This window comes from Musa acuminata, chromosome BXJ1-7 (genome assembly GCF_036884655.1).
Source record: "Musa acuminata AAA Group cultivar baxijiao chromosome BXJ1-7, Cavendish_Baxijiao_AAA, whole genome shotgun sequence".
Taxonomy (NCBI): Eukaryota; Viridiplantae; Streptophyta; class Magnoliopsida; order Zingiberales; family Musaceae; genus Musa; species Musa acuminata.
In genome coordinates this window covers 2,930,840-2,953,839 of record NC_088333.1, presented here as the reverse complement: position 1 = coordinate 2,953,839, position 23,000 = coordinate 2,930,840, and the positions used below count along the sequence as shown (strand labels likewise).

Genomic DNA, 23,000 nt, shown 5'->3' with positions numbered 1-23,000 from the left:
CCAAAAAATATTCACTAGTTTTTCCCTCAACCCTTAATTCCTAGTTAGATCTCTCACTTATCAGAAACATAGATATGTTTAGCACAAGAGATCACTTCTTCTTCCTCTTCCAGGGTTAATGTTTAAGTTAAAATTTTGTTCACAGAGTTCATGTTGAATTCTCAGTTATTTATGCCTTTTTTATTAGATATCTACCAAAGTTATGTGACTTGGTGTTAACTTTGGAACTTACAGCAGCTTCCAGCGTGAGTACAAACACCAAACACTTGTTTTGGTGCCAAATGCTGCTCTACTACACGTTTAAGCAGGACAGAATCTTGCTACAGAATCTAAGATAAAGGCAGGCACTTTCTCGTCCTTGCGTACCTTGCCCACCCAGAGAGTCCATGCTCGGTGCACCGCAGATGGATTTCCTCTTTATGGCAGGAGTGTCCAGGGCTCAGTGGATCTTCCCAGCTGCAGCATTTGCTTGCGGGAGGCTCAAAACTTGAGCTCCAGGCATCACTTGGCTTTACTCTCTCTCTCTCTCTCTCTCTCTCTCTCTCTCTCTCTCTCAGCATATTTCCCGATAGAATGGAAGTCATTCATTCATCTACATTAAGATCAAGTATAATGAATTTTGAATGGAATAATATGATAAAACATGAGATACAATGGTTAGGTTGACGAGATACAATGGCCGTCAAGGAGGAAGAAGATAATGGAGGAAGACTATTAAGGCTGGCTGGTGTTGGAGCGCACAATTCTATAGAACTATGCAAGGAATGCGTGTGTTTGTTTGCAAATCTACAGATAACTATCTTCTAATTACACTCGGCAATCATACAGCAAAATTGAACAAGATCTAAACCATCTTTCATCGATCTGTCCTCTTTTTTTGTCTACAAATAATACCGATTCACACGAACCAGATATGATAATTATTCATAAACAGCATCTGTTCCAATAAAACAAACATTCTTTATGCTTGCAACCCCAAACTAAGATGAACAAGTACCTATTGGCTCCAAACAGCAGGCATTCAACCACAGCAAAACCACTTCCGCTGAACCAAATCAAAATATCATGGTTAGTTGGAGCACTGTGCTTGTGTCGACAGAAAGCAGCAAAAGACGGTTTCAAACTAGTTTGACTTTGAAATAAATATCATCATGGATAGGAGTGCAGGGAATCTCTTACGACTGCATAATCAAATCCCAATGATGGGGTTTTCAATCTTTTTCTTTCCTAATCATCAGATCCAAATTTCAGTAATGATTAAGGAACAGAAAAGCATAAGTTAGGATCATACACTTTTTCTTGGATGCTGATAGGTATCATCTTGTTGGAAACCACCTGCATCATTTCTTGGTGGTGTTGCTGTTGCCCCGGAGTTGGCACCTGTCTTCTTTTCATCTCGAGCTTTGTTGAATATAACAGTGAACCCCTCAGCTGAGGCAGGATTGTTGACATCCCACTCTCCAAACTTGGGCAGTGGTTGACCCTTCTCCTGATGCACTCAAAAGATAAAAGACTGAACGAAAACCGAAACTGTAAATAGGTGAGGAAGAAGCTTGAAGTAGCAGCAATAATCAAGCAAGCAATTGCTAGTTAATTTTAAATGACAGTGAAGAACCTGTAGTCATTGGTTAACCAGTCAAACTAAGGACCATCATATCTATTCTTTCTGAAAATTACTTTTAATATCTTCCTTTACTTCTCCAAACCAATGCATCTATAGGTCTTCTCTCAGTTTTATCCTCATTAGAACTATTCTTAATGGTTCATAAATGTATAATTTTTCTGTTCCTTCATTATTACAAACCCATACAATTTATGTATCTGAGGATCCTCTCAACAGCCTAACTTTTTGTATAATATCTTCCACCTCATCTGACATAGGTATACATGCTTTAACAAAGAAAGAAACACATTTCTCAATTTTCCCAATGGAACATCCATTCTGTTGAATTGCTGACCCACCTGATGTCAGTGAGAGATTGTAGCTTGGAATTTGAATGTATTAGCATCTAAATTTACAATTATTAGAACAAAGAGTAAGGACTAAGGATCATGTCATGGCAGAGTAGCAATCAACAGGCAAGCTTCTTCAACTTCTCACTATTAAAAAAAAAATCGAACCACCTTAGGAACTACATAAGTTTAAAAAAGGAACAAAAACAGCCTATGAGCACATTGCAGTTAAGCTATGTTAGCATGTCTATAACCACATGTCTCTTTGTTATTAATTATTCCTAGTTCTCAACACAGAAGATTAGCACAAGTTTTTGGAGTCTTTATTCCTTGAATAAACTTCAATTATCTCCTTAAATAAATTTTAATTCACTTGAGTACTCCCATAAGCAAGAGTTCGAAAAGTGAAGGTTCACTCAAGGACATGAAAGCACAATAATCCTTCTCACAAGTATAACAAAGTAAAACTTTGAAAAGAAACACTTCATTCAAACACATAATTTGTCTGACATGAAAATACAACAACGTAGAAGATTGAGAAGGCAACATACATAAACTATAAAAAACCTAACAAATCGACATGTGAGATGAAATCTGTAAGATCAGGCATTGATTGATTTATTTATTTCTCCCAGAACTATGTTTTATCTGGCAACTCATCGGGCAATTGTATGTACTATGTATATAACAAATGGTGAAGTTGGAGATGAACAAGGAGCTTACCAGACACAGGTAAAGCTAGTATTATCAATGGGGCTTCAAAATCATCTTTGCTACAGTGTGGAAAAATACATGTAGAGAATTTATAGTTATAGTTATGAAGAGCAAAGAATACCATAATAACCTAACCAAAAAATTCATGGCTAAATTTGAGATAGAGTTAATTTTTACAGAATTTGCAAAAAAAATGGACCTACTGATTTGGCTTAAAACTAATCTAATTATCCTCAGTTAGCATTACAACCAAAAGAGAGTATCCTCTTATATTAATCCATGATTCTCTTCATCCCACCGAACTTAGAATAGAAAACACCCCAGGAGCCTCAGATGACAGAGTAGAAGACACTCCTAGGAGCCTCAAATGAACCCAAGACTAATTATTGAAGAGATCCTATTATGTTAAATGTGAAAAGAAAGCAGGATTATTTGTGTTGTCAATAAGAGTTGAGACAAGATGAATTATATCAAAGCAAAGTATACATACATGGTTAGTCCAAAGAATATGCAGAGTGATTAGTAAAGTTTGTGTCTGCAACAAGAAGCTAAATTGGTAGATGCTCATGAGAAGAGCATGTTGCATAAGAAGAGATTATTAGGTTTTAGCTGTCTTAACAATTATATAAGGTTTAAAGAAACGCAGAGAACAATGTAATATGGCAGCCAATTGCAGCCAATTATATAAGGTTTAACTGATCTTCACTATAAGTCCAGAAGGAATAAAGTGGAATGGAGGAGCAAACAAAGAAAGAGGAAGGGAGGAAGGAGGTGGGGGTGGAAGAAAGAGAGAGAGGAAGAGGATCAAATTGATGCAAATATTTTGCAGATCCCTTATGTTGGTCAAGTTTTAGTGAAGCTCCTATATTGGTTCTTATGGTTAATGAGTTTTTAAAGACTGGTGGTACTAGAATTTATAAGACGGATTGCTGTTTTTATGGTTGTTGTAATTTGCATGTGGATCACAAAATAGAAGTAAAAAGTTATGTTTATCTTTAGCTATCAAACAATTTCACCATTGCTTCAATAATAAAGTTCTTCCAGTGGATGTAGTAAAAAAACCTAATCGAACCAACATTCCAGTATCTTCTGCAGCTTATTATGTTAATACTTCATTGTTTCATTTTTAATACGCTCTAAAAAATTAAGGCCAAATGTCCCTAAGAATTTCCCAAAAATAAGAGACATTTTTTATAAGAAACATCATACCAAATTTATTTATTTATTTAATTCCCGCTTGGAGAAGAAAGGACAGTGTCATCCTCTTACATTCAGTGTGAAGCTTGACAGTAGGCGCTAAGCTGAAAAAAGTGAGAAGCATGATATACCTAATTCTAGGTAGCTGCTTGTCCAGCTGTAACTAAATCAAGTATCAACAGACATTTCTAAAACCTGTAAATATTTTCAAGTTAATATGATCTGTATAAGCACTCTAGGTCAAACAATCTCTTCAGACACTCCAAATTGAAGTCTTGGGTTAACAGAAAATTATCTTACACAAACAGGTAATGCATGTCTGGATTTCAAACTTCTATCATAAAGCCTATGACCCGAATTACTTGACGTCATGCACTTAGAACATGAAAATGCATCAGAAATACTAATTAAACAAAAAGCACAAAAGACAATGAAAGACGACACATCATAAAAAAACTGGGTTTTACAGAAATAAACCTAAAATCGTCAATTTCTACATATATGTAAGAACAATCAAGTTCCATAACCTATCAAATCGATACACCACAGTCATTCTCCCGCAACATTCTGCTCATCACCAAACGGGGCAGGAACCAGTAGGCGGACCTAAACAAACCACTCATTTCCCAAATTTCCCTCGATTAGGAAACTCCGAGGAAAGTATCACACTTGTTTGCATAATCAACATCCGATTCATCGATGTCGAAGAAAGAAGAAAAACGAACATTATAGCACCTATCGATTGCAAGAAGAATGCAACCCGTGGGTTAACTCGACCGAAAAGGGATCACAAGTCGCACAGGAACTCCGTAGGAGGATAGGATCGCTTACCGAAGACATGATCGACGAGATCGGACGCTAGGAAGCCCGAGAGATCGGAGGCGAAGAGGAAAGAGAGCGGGGGGGGGTGCCGTTGCAGAGGATTGAGAACGAGAGCGACGCCTTCACGTCTGAAGACGACTGGTTTATATATACATATGTATATATATATATTTATTTATTTATATGTCGTTATTAGTATTCAGCTCCGTCGTTCTACCCAAATGAAATGTTCTAGGGCACTGACCTGCGGGGTCCGAAATGATTCTTCAATCACGTACGGGTAAGAATAAGGGGTTCGATTATCTAAAAACCAGAAACTGCGGGAACCTTTCGTCGCTTGTTTCGGCCGCGGAGACAACGGTGCGCTTGCCGTCGCGAGCTCCAACGGATGTCGACTAGCCGTTGGATCAGAGAGTCCCCGCTTTAAGATTCGGTCTTACTACCGATGAAGGTCGCGATGTGGGCCCGACGTCAGAGTTGGCGCACGATAGGAGCCTTTTTGCTGTGTATTCGAAGATTGGGCACCAAGATTTTGACTTTGACCATGGGTATATTTCTCCTTTTTCTTTTTCTTTACGATATTTCTTGATAGCCACAAAAATGTTTAATGGAAATGCGACCGATCACTTGGCGAAACATACGGATGATTAATGAAACTGCAGAACAAGCAGTCTACTGATGATATCCAAAGACAGTTACTGCAAATGCATGTCCATAGTAACTGTTGACGACAACAATGAGAGACCACTGACATCAAACGCACAACACGAAGTTTAAAGTTGAACTATGATCGGTGCTGCACTGTTATTTTAATCGGATACAGAAAGCAAGCACGGTATGTGAACGCTTTTATTGCCTCACTTGGTGAAGTCAATCCGAAGACCGCCGACGGAAACCTTGCCCTTGCCTGCCTTGGGCACGATGGTGACGAGCACGCCGTCGTCGGCCTCCCCGCCGATGTCCTCGAGCAGGTCGGTGATCCCCAGACACAGCCTCGTCGTCCCCTTGTTCTCCTCCTTGAGGTGCCTGTGCCTGTGCGGGGCGTTCACGAAGCTGCCGGCGAACTCGCTGTCCGCGGGCGTGATGCCGTCGCCCTCCGTCGCGTTCACGATGACGTCAAACTTGATGAACTGGTCGCGGTCGAACTCGATCCCCTCCACTATGAGTACTTCCTCCTCCTCTTCCTTCTCCTTGCGGCTCCTCCCCACCTTGGGCCTCTTCAGCGTCGCGCTGACCGGGGATTCCAGCGTCACAGGGAACTGCGCCTCCGCGGTGGGTTTCAGCGATCCGCTGGCGGCTTTCCTCGCCTTGGTGAGCTTGGGAGTCGGTCGGGCTTTCACCCATGGGATCTCCACGTCTTGGTACTTGTAGCGCAGCCACCGGGTCTTCAAGCAGTCCTTGACCTTGACCCGAACTAAGTCGGCGTTCTCGTCGTAGAAGAGGAAGGAAGTTTTCAGCCAGTCCGAGTCATTGAAGTCCCGGTGCTTACGGCTGAGCTTCTTCCACAGGGACCACATGCGATCGATGTTGGCGTGGTGGGCGAAGAAGATGGGGTCGCGTCCCGCCGAGTAGAAGGTGCCCATGTCCTCGAAGTCGGGACGGGTACGGTCGCCGGTCCACGTGTGCACGTTGTTGTGCGGCGTGTTCTCGACGGAGCCCCCGCCGGGGTTAGGCTTGTCGCCCCCGCGGTAAGCTGAGCCTAAGAACAGCAACGGCTTCTTGCCGTTGGAGAAGAATTGGCGGTACATGATCTTGAGGTTGTGATCGATTTGCTGGGCGTCGGTGAAGCCTGGGTCGGTTTCATTGAAGTCGAAGTCGACAAGGAAAGGAGGTTGGTGCTTGGCGTCGCGAAGGTTGTCGTAGAGGGGCGACGAAGGGTCGGCGTAGATCGACGGCAGCATCATTCCGCCGAGCGAGTCCCAGTTCCAGAAAGGGAGCGTGAAGTTGTCGTCGCCGATGAGCTTGCCGAGGATCCTCTCGTTGAAGTAGAGGTACCAGCGGTGCCAGGGGTAGAAGAACCAGTTCTGGTGGACTTGGATGTCATGGTCGGGGATGCTGTCGCAGTGAACGCAGTGGACGTTGGACTGCTGGATGAAGTTGCGAGGGTCGTCTGCCGGGAGCGCCTTCATGAGCTCGATGGCCTTCTTGTACTTGGCCAGGTACTCGGGGTCGACCAAGTGGGCGGCGGGGCGGACGCGGAGGGGGGAGGACCGCGATGGCCGCTTGAAATCCACAATCTTCGCACCGGGACGGATGGGCAGGCAGCAGTTGGCGGCGCACTCGCCTCCTTGGGATCCTAAGTTTATACACTCGTTGTTGTTCTTGGGGTCGCAGAAACTTGCATCAACCTTTGTCAGTGCCTCTGTTGAAGAAGACCATCAGTGCTCCTGTGTGTCTGTGTGTGTGTGTGTTTGTTTGTTTTGAATGTTCATGAAGATCTGTTGTTATAGATTTATATAAAGTAATAATGAAAACAAATTTATTCCTTTTCTCCATTTCTGATACTAAAGTTTAGACAGGATGAGGAACCCTAATTTCTGAGCAAGTGCAAGAATTCTCGATATTGAAAAGAAGAGGAGGAGGAAGATTACTGCCTGAAGCAAATAGGAAGAAGAACAGCAACACCAAAGTGATGGCCACACCCCTTGTGTCCATACTTGAAGACCACCTTCTACCTGCAAGAAATCCTTAGTGTGCTCACTAGATTTCTGGTATTGTCACCAGGAGTAAGGGTATGTTGTTATTTATAATTTGCATCGATCGACCATATGTAGCAGTAGAAAATCTCATGAATGCAAAGATGGTTAGTAGTAGATAGATACAAGGTATCCAAGTGAAAGAGATATATCTGATGCCACCATGGAGTTACAGTGTTCATGCACGTAGGAGCATAAATGGAAGATTAAGGGTATCTGGCAAGGATTAATGCTATTATAACCTGCTCACGTAACATATACCAAGGATTCCACATGTCGATGCTTTACGTTTTGCATCTTCTGCGGACACATCATATGTAAAATGGGACATTTTGGATTTGCTTGGTCGCATCAGACACTTCCAATGTTTTTCGATTTTAGACGCAAAGAGATACTTAAGAATTGATATACGAGTGGAGGCATGGTTGACACTTCAACATTGTGGAGTCGACACATTAATGCTATGAGGATTGATACTTTAGCATCGCATGGCTGATACCTCGATATCATGTGATTGATATCTCAACACCACGTTATCGTCAACTTTTTTGAAACACCTCTTACGATAATATCATCGACTTAGTTGGAACTGCCTAAGTCATGAGGCACAATTATACTAATATTATGGACTTAACTAGAGTTGTCTAAGTTATGAAACATCCTTACGCCAATGTCATAGACTTAACTAGGATTGTCTAAGTTATGAAACTTCTTTGCGTTATCTGTCCACAAATGATAAGCCTAGCTACAACATTGCTCGGGTCTCATAGGACCTATAAAATAGTAAATTGATTAGTTGGAAAGAGAACGACGAATAAGTCCTAATATCTTACGAAGAGGGTAGCTTTACAAGTAATTCACCAAACACTCGATATATAAGAGAGAATGATGAAAACAAAGACTTTAGAAGACAACCGAGTAATTACAAGTCCTTAAATGATTGGCCATAGGATGTCGAGCACGATGGCAAGTTCTCGTAGACTTAACATGCGAACTTGTGAAATCTAATTGACGCCCAACACAACAACAAATCTTTATCTAGCCAAATGCCACCTAAGGGGTTCTAGGATACTAATATAGCTGATGTTTTGCATCGCACCATAGCTTGAAAAAAACAAGCTGTGACACACAAAAACGAATCTATTTTGTGGAAGTTTTGCCCATCATGATGAGCGATCGCTTTGTAATATTTCAATCTATTCTTGCTCATAATTTTCAAGTAAAAATATACAAAACTAATGCAAAACATACTATCAAGCAACTATACAAGTATACAAAAGTGACGAACGATTCATTAACGAAGATGTTACGAGTGCGCAACGACCATTCATGATGTGGAAAAACATCTCAGCACCACATGACTGACACGCGATCGACACAAGACCAACAATTAGATGACAATGATAAGATCAAGTCAATCTTCAAGGTTTCATTACATCTCGCGATGCGATGAGAATGATTAAGTCCAAGATAAATGCACAATCCCCTCATGATCAACATCAATCATAAGAAAAATGATTCATAGAGCCCCACTATAAACATATTTGAACATTGCTCTTAAGCCTTTACACGATTTGGTATACACTGAGCCTCTCGGTGTATGCAAAAGAGATGCTTCGACACTCTCTTTTTTATCTTTGAATTCAAATCTCTATCTTTATAATATAGTAACTTTTTTTTAACTAAAATAATAATATCTTTTTTATAGTGTTACTAAGTGATGAAAAGTCTCATCTATCCAAACCTTCGACATATTAGAAAGTAGTAAACTACTCTAAAAATAAATATATGATAAAGAAACATCAACAACCACACATGTTCATAGTAATTTTTAAAAAATTATAAAAATAATATCTAATATTCATAAAATATATATAAATATCAATAATTTAACATGAAATGAAAGCATACCAATTCATTATGAAACTCATGTATAGGTAAATAATAATAATTTTTATACAGTAAACAAAATAGGAAGATCAAAGTGATGGCTGCATCCCTTCTGTCCAATCTTGAAAACCACCATCACATTCAACCTACAAGCAATCTTTAGTGTGCTCACTATCTTCTTGGTATTGAAACGAGGACTTAGGGTATGTTTTGTTCAAGTAAACAACAACAGATCTATCAAAACCATGAACATTCAAACATATATATATATATATATATATATATATATATATATATATATATATATATATTCAATAATTGATCAAGTTTAAGATTAAAGAATCTTATTACTAAGAATATTATTCTTCGTATCCAACACAAAATAATTGATAATTTCTATGTTTTGAAGCAAATTAAGAGGTTTGACTATTGAGAAATTTTCAGTGCAGATTTGTTTTTACTAATTCGTGTTTTCAAGTAAAAGAAAAGTTACTAAATTAAGTTTATTTTTCATACAAAATTGGATATGTGAGAAGATATTAAATTATTATTCTCCAAAATCACAACTTGGAAGGTATGAAAATGTAATTTGGTTGTCCAATACATGGGGAGAATTTTGGAGGCAACCTTTGTTGATGTCCAAGTCTATCAAAAATTTGATATCGGGCAATGAGTGGGTTCAATAAGGGATCCTGAAAAAAAAATAAAAAATACTACGTTATACCCAACAAAAATGGGTTCGAAGAATTTGGTCAAATATCAAATAAGAAAAATGTAATTCAACATAGAGGGGAGAGCCCCCTTGAGAACATACTTTGGAGCATTTTATAATATGGTATTTGACCATTGGCTTGAGATCATAATTAATGATTGGAATGATTATGCATTTTCTCCAACCATATGCGATCATGAAGCGCTGAAACCGCCGAACATGGTTGAATCAAATTATGTGTATCAATTTTCGCAAGGTCGAGTCAATCGCCTCATCACCCATCTAATGTCAAGTTGTCGGCCATGTAGCGATGAGATGTCGACCACACAATCATGAGTTGTAGGTCACATAGCGGTGAGGTGTTGAATACATGGTTATGATGTGTTAGTCACGCAATGTTGAGATATATGCCATGTAGTGGTGATATGTCGGCCATGTGGTGATGAGGTGTCAACCACGTGGTTGTGAGGTGCCCATATGGTGTTAAGTGTTAGTCATATGGTACTAAGATATCAGTGATATGACATTGATGTATCGATCGTCCTTCTATCATTATTCCCATAGCATGTCTCGATGAGTGCAGCGGAGTCAAGGAATGATATAACTCTTACTTAACTACCAAACTAAAAAAAATGATTTATAATTTTATCACCAAAAGGAGCGCTTTAGGTTGTATATATTGCACTATCATCATAGGGAACATTTTGAGCCATTTCGATTGTGCTATCGTTAAAGATAGCACTTTGGAACATTTTAATTACATTGTCATCGAAGTGAGCACTTTGGATTGTTTTAGTTATGCTATCATTAAAGGAAGTATTTTTGGGTTCTTTTGGCTGCATTGTCATTTAATTAAGCACTTTAGACCATTTTGTTCAGCATCCTCAAATAGAGCACTACAAGCCATTTCAACTATGTTATCATTGATGAGAATGTTTTATGTTGTTTTGGTTGCACTATCGTTGGACAAAATGCTTTGGGTCATTTTACTTATGCTATCATCGAATGGAGCGCTTTGGACCGATTCGACCACACCATTGTCGAGAGATGCTTCTAAGCCAATTTAGCCTACGTTGTTACTGAGAGACGCTTCTAGGTCAATTCAGCTTGCACAACTATCAAGAGATGCTTTTGAGCCGAGGTTGCATCATCATCGAGGGATGTCAAGATTCGGAGCTAACCGAGACCTTCCTCCTTATTTGTCTCGTTTCAATCTCATTTCAAGGGTTGGAAGGATTCGAACCAAGCTTAAAAGCGATGTTTAAATGTATATAGGGAACACACTTGGAGAGCTCTTTTATAGTGGGCTCTATGGACTGGTATTCTTGTGATCGATGTTGATCACAAGGGATTGCATGTTCATCCAAAACCCAATCTTTTCATTATCATCCAATTGTCAATCTCATGCTGACTATGTGTTGGTCATGCTGACAATTGTCAATCTTGATTGTGTCTCATGTTGAGATTCGCGGTGCTAAGGTATCGATGATGTGATACTAAAGTATCTATCACATGATGTTAAGGTGTCGATCATTCCTCCTCCACTAATACATCAATCCTAAAGTATTTCATTTGTAGATAATGTGTCCAAAATGATCCTTATTTTGCATATGATGTATCCGCTCAAGCTACAAAACATCTAGTGCGTCGACACAATCAAGCAAGTCCAAAACGTTGCTATGCAAGCAATGCGTTTTCCCATGACAAGAAAACAACTAAAACATAACTTAATCATTTTCTAATGCATGTATTAGTGGTCGATGTCATCAAAAGGATATTAAACTCCAAAAATGAATAAGTCCTTACTTCAAAGCACAATTGGAAACAATGATATAATCATTATTTTCAGCTAATCGATACTTGACATGTGGAATCCTTCGTATATGCCATGCCATCATGAAGTATTTAAGGTTACAATAGCATTATTCCTTGCCAAATACCCTTGATCTTCCATTTATGCGCCTCCTACGTGCATGAACATGCTAAATTTTGACTACGGTTACTGCATGGTAGCATCTGACATATCCTGCGATTAGGTGCCTTGAATCTACTGCTATCTATGCATTCACAAGAATCTTTCCTGCTATATATGGTCGATCGATGCACATTATAAATAACAACACACCCTAACTCCTGCTGACAATACCAGAAATCTAGTGAGCACACTAAGGGTTTCTTGCAGGTAGAAGGTGGTCTTCAAGAATGGACACAAGGGGTGTGGCCATCACTTTGGTGTTGCCGTTCTTCTTTCTATTTGCTTCAGGTAGTAATCCTCCTCCTCTTCTTTTCAATATTGAGAATTCTTGCACTTGCTCAGAAATTAGGGTTCCTCATCCTGTCTAAACTTTAGTATCAGAAATGGAGTAAAAGAATAAATTTGTTTTCATTATTGCTTTCTGCAAATACATATGTTTTGTTTAGGTAGACAACACCAGCAAGCTAAGCTATGAGAGTTTCGACAAAGTCGACTGGGACACAAATATATATCTTTTTATAATGATAGATATGCTGACAAGGAAGTTGAAGGCCGAGTCACCTAGAGGCAGTGTAATCGAGATAGTTATGACTTATTAGCCCCCATAGATAACAGTCAATGAGAGACCATTCGGACTAGCTCTATTGGCCTCCGTGGACAGCAGTCCACTGGAGATTGTTCAGGCCTGCCCCCTTGGTTTGCCTCCATGGACAAACAAGAGGGCATTATAGTTGTTACAAATAATTCTCTCGACCAATCAGATATAAAAACTGATCCAAGAGTCGAATATCTCTGCAAATAATCTCTTACACTACATATCACTCTAAAGCTAGCTTGAGTATCGGAGGGTCAATTCAGGAAACTCTTCCTAACACTGACCTTTATTCAGTAACCCATCGAGGAGTCGAACTCCACCTCAACCTTCCCTCAAGACCACCTTGGACATTCATATTTTACCCCACGACCACCTCGATGCCTTGGTGCCCCATCAACTGCTTCATTAGACGACCACGAGGATTCCTCAGACAACACTACACCTTCGAGTCAAAACCAAGCCGTGTCAACTCATGATTGATGGTACTTTCCCTACAACACTTTGGCATTAGGAGGGCCCGAATATCGTAGAAATATCTGCCTATGAACTCTCTCAATGAGTACTCCAACGATGAGGTATTATCCCAACTCATAGTACTTTCACACAAGGCAGGCAATTTGCCTCCATCCCTCATGTGAATGCATCCACCTCCACTCAAACACCGGGGCATTACTAGCGCTTATTTAACAACCCCAAACTCTCACTAGAGGGATGAATGCAAGGCACCTAGTTGTCCTCGCTAATTTATTATTGAACCTCACTCACCAAATGCAAATGTTCATGGGGATGATGTAAGTTATCGCCCAACTTCTACCCCAATTAGCTCAATAGACTACGGTGCCATTACAACCATGATCGGTGTCTCAACCACTATTAGTACTAGCGCCCACTAGGGTTCCCCCGACTGATCCAGTACTGGCAACCTAGGATTGCACTCGACCAACTGAACTACTGACAAGAGCATCCTCCTCCCCAAATAGTGGAGTTCAGTGTGCCATTGCACCAGGGCCCAACATTACTTGAATCGAAGACCTAATTGACAGATTCAATGAACGACTCCTTGAGAGCCCAACTACGATAGATGGACCAACACCTAGATAAGATGCATTAAGAGTTCTAATAGTCCAAAAGGGAAGATGTAGATGACCCCACCTTGGGCCGCTCCCTTTTCGTCCAAAGCCTCTAGGAGAAGCTGATGTCTGCAAACTTTTGTCTCCCATAATTGGAAACCTTCAACGACAACTTTGACCCAACAGAGTATACTGTCGCTTTCCGAGCTCAGATGTCTTTATACGATATATCAGACGCTCTAATGTGCTGAGCGGTCCCAACGACACTGAGGGTCTCGGCATGAAAATGGTACAATTATCTTAAACCACTCTTGCTTCCTTCACTTAACTCATGAAAGAATTAGAACTCCACTTCTACAAGAACATATGCCCGAGGCCGTCCACGACAATGCTGGTTGAGCTGAGATGAGACGGACAAGAAAACAAAACCCTCTTTGATTTCGTCACGATGTTCATTGGCAAAATCTTTGGCGGGGACATAGATATGTTTAGTACCAGAGATCTCTTCTTCTTCCTCCTCGTTAACGTTAAAGTTCAAATTTTGTTCATAGAGTTCATGTTAAGTTCTCTGTTATTTATGCCCTTTTCTTAGATATCTACCAAAGTTATGTGACTTGGTGTTAGCTTTGGAACTTATAGCAGCTTCCAGCCTGAGTACAAACACCAAACACTTGTTTTGGTTCCAAATGCTGCTCTACTAGAAGTTTAAGCAGGACAGAATCTTGCGACAGAATCTAAGATAGCAGCTCACTGACGTAAAGATCTCCTGTTGTCTCTTATGCTACCTAACAAAGCTGCTCCGAGATTTCCCTTGCAAGTGAAGATCCTGGAAGAACAAAGAGAATGAGAAACAAGTCACCATTACTCTGCTTTGAGATAAATTTACCTCAAGAAAAGAAGCATCGTCATTGGTGCAACCAAGATTACTGTAAAGTTCTTGATCTCCAGGGCACTGTTTCAATATGCTTGTTTGCAGATCCACATCTCCAAGATGAGCCATAAGTATTAGGTGATGAAGTAGTTATTAAATTTATTGGATGTTGGTTGGTAGATTCCATGCTTGCTTGGTGGATTTGGTTAGAAGAATTTGGTAGCCTAATATGTTCCAAACTCCATGTCAAAGAAAACACGCAGTCTGCAATTCTCTGTCAGCTGAAATAATAATCTTAATTTGTCTTAACAGAATAGTATAAACTAGAAAATTAGATTATATAAAGACAGAGAGGTGAAGAATGACTTGTATATGACCACAGAGAATATATATGCTTCACATGACCTGCCACTGGTGGTCGGACGCCGAATGGCAACACGAGACGTTTCGGCGGCTTGCGGTCGGCAAATATTGAGATGTTGTTTTCATTTGGATTGCCGATCTCTGCCATGTTTCACAGGCAAATCTTGCTCTGCTCTCTTTCTCTTGTCTTCTTGGAGAACACTGGATGACAAGTCTTTCGCCTTTAGCTTCCGTAGCTCATCCATAAACAGAGGGTGCTAATTTGAGCAGATGTTGACTTGCTGGGAAGGGAAGAAATTGCATTCCGAGGAAAAAGATCGCGTCTTTCACTTTTTTCCCAGCATCCATGTACAGTTTATGCGCCAAAGATTTCAGCTTTGAGGCCCAAACCCTATTCCTTTGCCCCCCCACCCCATGTGAGTCCCGAGGAGGAAGGCTCCAAAGGTTTCAGCTTCGAGGACCAAACCCTTTTCTTTTGCCCCCACTGTGAGTCTTCAGGAGGAGGTTCCTTGTCTTTTCTTTTCGTCTGTCTCCTTGCCACCCGATCCACTTCCACTTCCTTCAAAAGGAGGGGCAATCCGTTCGTTCCTTTGGCCCGTGGGTTTTCTCCTTCTATGTCCGCGTGATCGGAGGAGGTTTGTGCCTGAGGAGCACTTGTTCTCTGCAACCATGGTAAGGCGCCATGGATGGCAGCTTCCTGCTCACACCTTCCAGGTACCTCCTCCCCTGTTCCGACAATTCCTTCTTTCCCTTTTGGTTTTGCCCTTTGGATTTCTCGGAAGATGTGGCTTCCGAAGGGTTTAATTGTTTCAAAAAGCCTTCTTGGTTCAAGGTGCATTGATCTTATTTCTAGGTTTTCTTTCTTCTTCTCCTTACACATCGATCGTGCTCTTACACAGTCCAAGTTGGTGTCTTGGATGATTCTTTCTCCCCATCTTATGAAACCGGGGAGCGTGCGATGTCTGCTCACTTTGATTTTTGTAGCAAATCTATACTGATTTCATGTCTGAGCTTTACTTTGTCTTTGTTTGAAATTGGGCCGTTTCATTGCTGAGATGCCATTGTTTAATTTTTTTTTTTCTTGTGGAAGCTTGGCATTAGTTTCGTTTAATAGTTCAGCAATGTTCTTATTGGAAATTGAGAAACTAACTACATCAATTGATTACTTGATGTCATCAGGCAAGCTCGTAACTTCATCTTTACTCACATGTTAAATTAACGAAAACTTTCAAGTGGACCAGTAAGAATGCTTTAAAAGAGCTCTGGTTACATTGTAGATTACTAAGTCCCTAGATCACACATAGACCTTGCATAACGAAAATCAACCATGATATGGAACAGAATTTATTGTTTGTCCACGCAAATGTCTCACTTATAGTTGGGAGATAGTGCCTTGGCAGAAAGGAAATATTGCACATGGTATATGGTTCCATGTTATTAGAGTATTTGAGTGCACTCGTGAGCTAGGACCTTCCAAATCCATATAAACCTACAATTTCTAGCCTGATAAGTTCTTTGTGGGTAAATGCATTTCTTTGGCTTAAATAGTGACAAATTAAATGAATCAGGCTCCTGCCAATGAGAGTCTAGGGAGGGTCAACCTATGTATTTCTCTTCCTTGTTGTTTATAAATGTATGCCTTAAACGGTAGTCGGTCCAGAATGAAAATGTTAAACATTCTTCAGTGGGCCCATCAATATATTCCTATTTTGTAATATCAGGTAGGAAAACTCCCGAAAGAACATTTATCATGGAGTGTTTTGTGAATATATCTTATTGCTATTCTCATGATGGAGTTATAACTTCAAGTGAGATTGTATCATTCTAGGGGAGTTGTTATAACACCTTTTGTCATAATGCATTTATGTATTCCCAGTTTTTTCTATATCACTTTAGTCTAATTGAAATTAGCCTAAATAACTAGCATTAACTAGCAGTTCTAGTTTTTACTCATTTGTGCAACTAGCAATGGTTTTTTCTTTTACCTTCTTTTGCAGGTTGTTGCTATAACAGTGTTCTTCCTCCTGGTTGTTGCATTCTATGCCTTCTTTGCACCGTTTCTTGGTAAACACATCTTTGAATATGTTGCAATTGCCATTTATACTCCTGTGGTGAGTGAGCTCTTCTTATCCCATGATAACACTAACACAGCATGTGTTTATCTTGTATAAATGTCAATTCTGACTATGGTCATGTGGATTCCTCATCTCTTATCACTTTGTTTCAGGCAGTTGCAGTTTTTATACTTTATGTGCGTTGTACACGCATTAACCCTGCTGATCCAGGAATCATGTCAAAGTTTGATAACAATTCCAAAAATCAACAAAGTGATCAAACTGGATTGCCAGGTGGGCCTTTATCTTGTGAAGTTGATAATAATGCAACTGAAGCACATTCTTCTCCAGCATCAGCTTCCAGAAGTTCTTTAGATGGTTCTACTAATAGAAAATATTCAGCTGTCGGAGATGTGAATACAAATATCTCAGTAAGTGTAGGAAAGCAAAGTTCATCTTGCTGCAGCTTTGGAGGATTTATGTGTCCATTGTTTATTAAAGAAGATTGCCGGAAACTTGAAGAAACTGACCAACAAGCTGGCGGCGAAGATGCTTTATTTTGTACTTTGTGCAATGCTGAGGTATATCTTCTAGATGATATAATGTGGATTATTGCTTTTAAATCATCCAATCCATTCTTTTCTACTTTGATAAAATAAGTACGATTGGCTTACTTTCATGAAGTGAAATAATATTATATGTTTTACTAGTTGTAACTGTATGATTGTATAAATCATCATATAATAAAGAGTTCAATTGCAAGTTGTAATTTTATGTGAACTTGTTTGAACATGACAATGGCTAAAAAGGATCAAAATGTTGTAGCTCAGATCTGTCTAATTTCTTACACAAGCTCTTATTACCTAATATTTTATTAGTTCATTACTGATGAAATATTAGGACCTGTTATATTTGATCCTTGTAAAACAAGATTTGTAGGGTAGGACATTAGTATGGGTTTTTCTTTGAGTGGCGCAGAGGAGTGTGGAAATGAATGAATATTTGCTTTCTCAAAATTTGTTTGTTCTCTTGGAACTTTAATTTGCAATATATGCAGAATCCTGACTATTTGAGTCACTTGTGTCGATCTTCTCCATCTACTGAAGTCTGTCCAGGGTAATATCAGACATTATTTAACTGGTGACTCCTTTGGAATTTTAGATATTTTAGACCTCTCCCACTAATTGTCCATTCATGCAAATATATCTTTTTCTTTTTTTTTTAATAGCCCACGCATCCATCTTAACATTCTTGTCTCTAAATGATAATATATATATAATTTCATGACTACCAAGTAAGCATTAATAAATATGTAAATTTGATATTTTCAAGCAAGGCACTTAGATTCTCTGAATATATATGCATACATATATATATATATATATATATATATATATATATGCATATATATATATATATATATATATGCATATATATATATATATATATATGCATATATATATATATATATATATATATGCATACATATACATACATATATACATACATTGGTAATTTAAGACATAATTGTATTTCATAACTTCACAGTCTTGCCTACATCAGGTTCTTTTGTTGTTTCTTATTTACTACTAGTTTGTTACTTATTAAAATCTCTGCATTTGAATATAATGCTTTAGATTAGAATTACATACTAAATAATAGTGACTAAAACTTGTATCTCTAGCATCTGATTTCCTAAGTAGCCACTAGATGAAAATTAGACAGATTATCCTGGGTGATGAAGTATTACCACTGGTTTCTCTTGTCTGTTTGTGGTTACTATTGTTAAGCATCTAATCATAATGTTGCAGAATGTTCTTTTTTTTTACTTTGTGGTACACGGCCATTTCAGTTTGGACTTCTACTTAACATCATCATATGTTGAATCTTTTTATTTTGCAGGTGCGCAGATATAGTAAACACTGTAGAAGCTGTGATAAATGTGTGGATGGGTTTGATCACCATTGTCGGGTAATTTTGTCTTGAATTATTTTCCTTGTTCTCTGTTGAATACTAAGAATTTTTATCATTTATATTCTCAATTGCTTACAGTGGCTTAATAATTGTGTGGGGAGAAAAAATTATGTCACCTTTATGGCTCTTATGGCCACCAGTCTCATCTGGGTATGTGGAAGATGTTACCATTTTGACTATTAATATTTTGACTTGTGAATCAATATGCATAGAGCTTGTCCAACTATAACATTTTCTCCTTCTTTTTCTTTTTCACTGCCATTTACCAGCTTGCACTGGAATGTGGAGTTGGTATTGCAGTTTTTGTACTTTGCTTTGTCGATAAGAACAGAATGGAGAACGATATGGAGGAAAAGCTCGGAAATGGTTTTTCTCGTGCTCCATTTGCGACTGTTGTGGTAAGTTCAGCAGATCAAAGTTGATATTGTTTTATTGGTATGATTTCTTTTTTCTTATGGACACCTTTTTTCCCTAAAAGATGTCCATAATTTAAGGCCCCCTAGACACAACTGTTGTTTGTTTTGCACATAGTTCACAAAATTGGTATTGGGATTGAAAAATATTAGAAATGATATAATCATAATCTGCATAATTGATTAGATTCAACGAACAAGAATGACATCAATTGAGAAAATAATTTTAAATGTGAATACAAAGAACATAATAGCAAGGTTTGCCGTACCGGACTGTACCGCCCGGTACGGGCGGTACGTACCGGTCCGATAGGCCAGCGGTACGCGGACCACTCCGTACCGTACCGACACTGTAGCAGTGTACAGTAACACTGTAGCAGTGTACAGTGCTCGGTACACGTGAGTGTACCGCTCGGTACACCTGGGTGTACCGAGCGGTATACCGTACCGTACCGGTACCGAGCCCGGGTCGAAACGCCGGTACGGTACGGTACGGCGAACCTTGAATAATAGTAATAAATTATTTTAAATTTAATAAATATAATATGGTAAAATGATTCTTTCACACAATATTTAAAATATCGAAGACAAGATTTTTATAAAAGATAAAAATGGTGAAGTTTTAATTGATTAATAATAACTACAATATATTTAATAAAAAATTATATATATATATATATATATATATCATTAGAAGGACCCAAGAATGTCACTTTGAAGGTAGGTTGGGTACAAATATTCCATTCAACCCAAAAAAAAAAAAAGGTTATGTTGCTCGTTGAAATGTCCAATTTGCTTGCTAAATGGATAATCTTCTCTTTGTGATGGGTAGGTAGGTATTTTGTATTCTTAATTGAAATTGGAAATTCAATAGCAAGATTTTAGTACCTATGTACCCACTCAACTGTTGTAATATTTTCCTCTTTGAATGTCCTTTTTGGTTATTTTTAGTTTAACAAACAAAATGAATTGGTTCTAGAATATGTTTGCTCAGTGAATCCAGCAAGAAGATAACAGCTTTAATCATGGCATATTCTTGCTAAAACTTGGTTTTGTAGGCTGTTTGCACTGCAGTTTCAGTATTCGCATGTGTACCTTTGGGAGAACTTTTCTTTTTCCACATGATTCTGATTAAAAAGGTTTGTCAAACAAAGCTCAAACCTATCCAGATTCTTCGTGCAACAAATTTTTATACCTTTCCCTCCCTTTACCAGGGAATTACGACCTACGAGTATGTTGTGGCTATGAGAGCGATGAGCGAGGCACCTCCAGCATCTGTTGATGAAGAAGCACCAAACCCTGTCTATTCTCCAACTAATTCTGCAACAACCGGCTTAAGTGGTGGAAGTTCCCTTGGTTTCCAGTACAAAGGTGTATGGTGCACCCCTCCAAGGATATTTGTTGATCAGCAGGTAAGCCTTCATTAGATACTCATATTCCTGCTATAATTATTAAAAGTTTTGCATGAGTTAGTCATAGAAAATCAATTCGTCAAAGGTTACTTTTCATCGTACTTTGTGACTTATGCCTGCTCGTGTCTATGAATAAACTCCAAAACAGGCTAATGTTTCTCAGCTGTCCATGATCTTGGTTGTTCTTAATCCGTGTATACTTCATTCCTAAATTTCTGCTACAGGATGAGATTATCCCACACTTGGAACCTGGAATGGTACCATCAACTGTAGATCCAGATGCAGCTGGGTATGTGGAAAAGGCTGCCAAGTCCAAAAAGGCTGTTAAGAGAAATCCTTGGAAGCTTGCCAAATTGGACCCTAGTGAGGCCATGAAAGCGGCAGCCAAAGCCAGGGCATCTTCTTCAGTTCTTCGGCCCATGGATGCTCATCGTGTGCTTGTTCCTGATCTAAGTTCCAGTGTAAATGCAAGCAGCAGGAGTAGTTTAAGCATAGAGTACAATGCTACTAAAGGATCAAGAGGGGAACTAAAATTATCTCCCCTAGGAAACTCTTATCCGCAAAGTATTGCTAGCAAGGATGATTATGAGACTGGAACACAAAGCACAAGCAGCCTGAGCAGTCCGGCTCATACTCATGAATTGATTGCCCCGAGCTCACTTCTTGTGCAGCATTCGCTTCCTGATCGACCTCCGCCATATATTCCAGCAGGACCTCCTCCTGCCACCCAGCTCGCCAACACAATGTTCCAATCTGCCACGGCAATGGCCAGGGAGAATAGAAGGGCTTCTGTTGTTTGGGATCAAGAAGCTGGTCGCTATGTCTCGGTACCAGCAACTGCTAGAACTGAGAATAGTGCAGAAGCCCCAATTAAGACTTTTTGGATTCCCTTGCCTATTTCTTCTGCGGAAACTGGTGCTTATGGGAGGAAGGCTTCTCAACCTAATGTTTCTACATCAGTGACGCCTCCTCTACAGCAACAAGAGAGTTTAACCTACACTGGGCAGTCTATTTTCTTTGGCGGGCCTCTTCTAAATGCCCCTCTTAAAGATACTAAGAGAAGCGATGGCAGCACCATAACAAGACCACCGGAATCTGAGAGCACACCAAGTACGAGTCGCGACACAAGGGAAAGGGCACAAGCAGTGGACTCATTCCCAGTGTTTGCTCCCGGAACTTTCCAGAGAAACCTTCCATCTAACCCCAGGTGATCCCTTCTCCTCATCTGTGGCTTCATCGTCGTTGGAACTTCCAAGTAGCTACGTCGAAATGCTCTCTGGGATTCTGAGGTAATAATGCATCAGCGTGCCATCCTAGAACCTTACCGAGAGCGTGCCATCCTAGAAGCTTATCCACCTGACAACAGAGCGATGACATAACTTGTTCGATAGCACGAAACTTATCGAGAGCGATCGCCTGATCCTCATGTTTGTCGTAACTTCGTCGGTATCGGTGTTCATTGGTGCTTTTTCTTGTCATCAGACACTTTCTCTAGGTAGTCACCAGTTGTAAATTTCTCTGAAAACAATGCTGTTCTGATGTACACATTTTTCTCTTCATTTCTCAATTAATAAGTTTATTCCCTGATTCAATTTGGATAGTGCAAGCGTCTACTTCTTAATGTTCAGAAGAAGGAACATTAAACTATGGAGTGTGGCTGAACTTGATTGCTTAAACTGTGGTGGTAATTAAGGAAATGAAAAGCTCAAACTACAATGATACAGCAATTCAATTCATAACTGATAAAAATTAAGAAAAACTATTGTATTTTGGTTGAGAAAAAATATGGTCGGGAATGATGCAGAAGATGTTGTTCTATGACAATACTAAGCTAAATATTGCAGAGCAAATTTCTTTTCTGGAAAAAATCTTCTTGTTAATAAAATTCTGATATGATGGGGAATAAAATTTCTATGTTTTCTCTGCCACCAATTCGTGCATAAGACCTTTCGTTTGTAGGGGGAAAAAACAAAAAACAAAATAAAATATGCAACATAGCATTAATAGAAAAGAACTTTAAATCAAAATAATATCATATAAGATGAAGAGAACAACAAGTAACAATTCAGGAATGGAGAGAGAGAGAGAGAGATTAGTAATTAGAGTTTTCCTGAAAACTAGAAATCCACGAACAGGTAAATTTAGTTCTGATTTCTTCATACAAAGAATGAATCGGATTTTTCAGAATAATTTACTTTCTCTTGCAGGAATTTTAAAATAAAAAAATTAATTTTTTAGTCTAATTATAAATTAGACCTCTATACAATCAAAATCTCGAATCTTTTGATT

General features: G+C 39.2%; 1 protein-coding gene, 1 long non-coding RNA gene and 1 pseudogene across 2 annotated transcripts; 1 reads left to right on the top strand and 2 right to left on the bottom strand.

Annotated features, from left to right (window-relative positions):
* Positions 1-833: 833 nt before the first annotated feature.
* Positions 834-4,812, bottom strand: LOC103990741 (uncharacterized). The gene is made up of 3 exons (XR_010514855.1): positions 4,696-4,812; positions 1,292-1,489; positions 834-1,045 (listed from the first exon to the last, which is right to left on the bottom strand). It is a non-coding gene; the product is annotated as an uncharacterized LOC103990741 (long non-coding RNA).
* Positions 4,813-5,543: 731 nt separating this feature from the next.
* Positions 5,544-15,006, bottom strand: LOC135680092 (polyphenol oxidase, chloroplastic-like; annotated as a pseudogene).
* LOC135678221 (probable protein S-acyltransferase 19) lies at positions 14,902-22,303 on the top strand. The gene is made up of 9 exons (XM_065190762.1): positions 14,902-15,572; positions 16,856-16,969; positions 17,086-17,493; positions 18,815-18,883; positions 18,965-19,036; positions 19,156-19,284; positions 20,358-20,438; positions 20,514-20,711; positions 20,936-22,303. The coding sequence occupies exons 1-9, from the start codon at positions 15,528-15,530 to the stop codon at positions 21,920-21,922; spliced, it is 2,103 nt and encodes a 700-aa protein (XP_065046834.1). The 5' UTR covers positions 14,902-15,527; the 3' UTR covers positions 21,923-22,303.
* Positions 22,304-23,000: the final 697 nt, after the last annotated feature.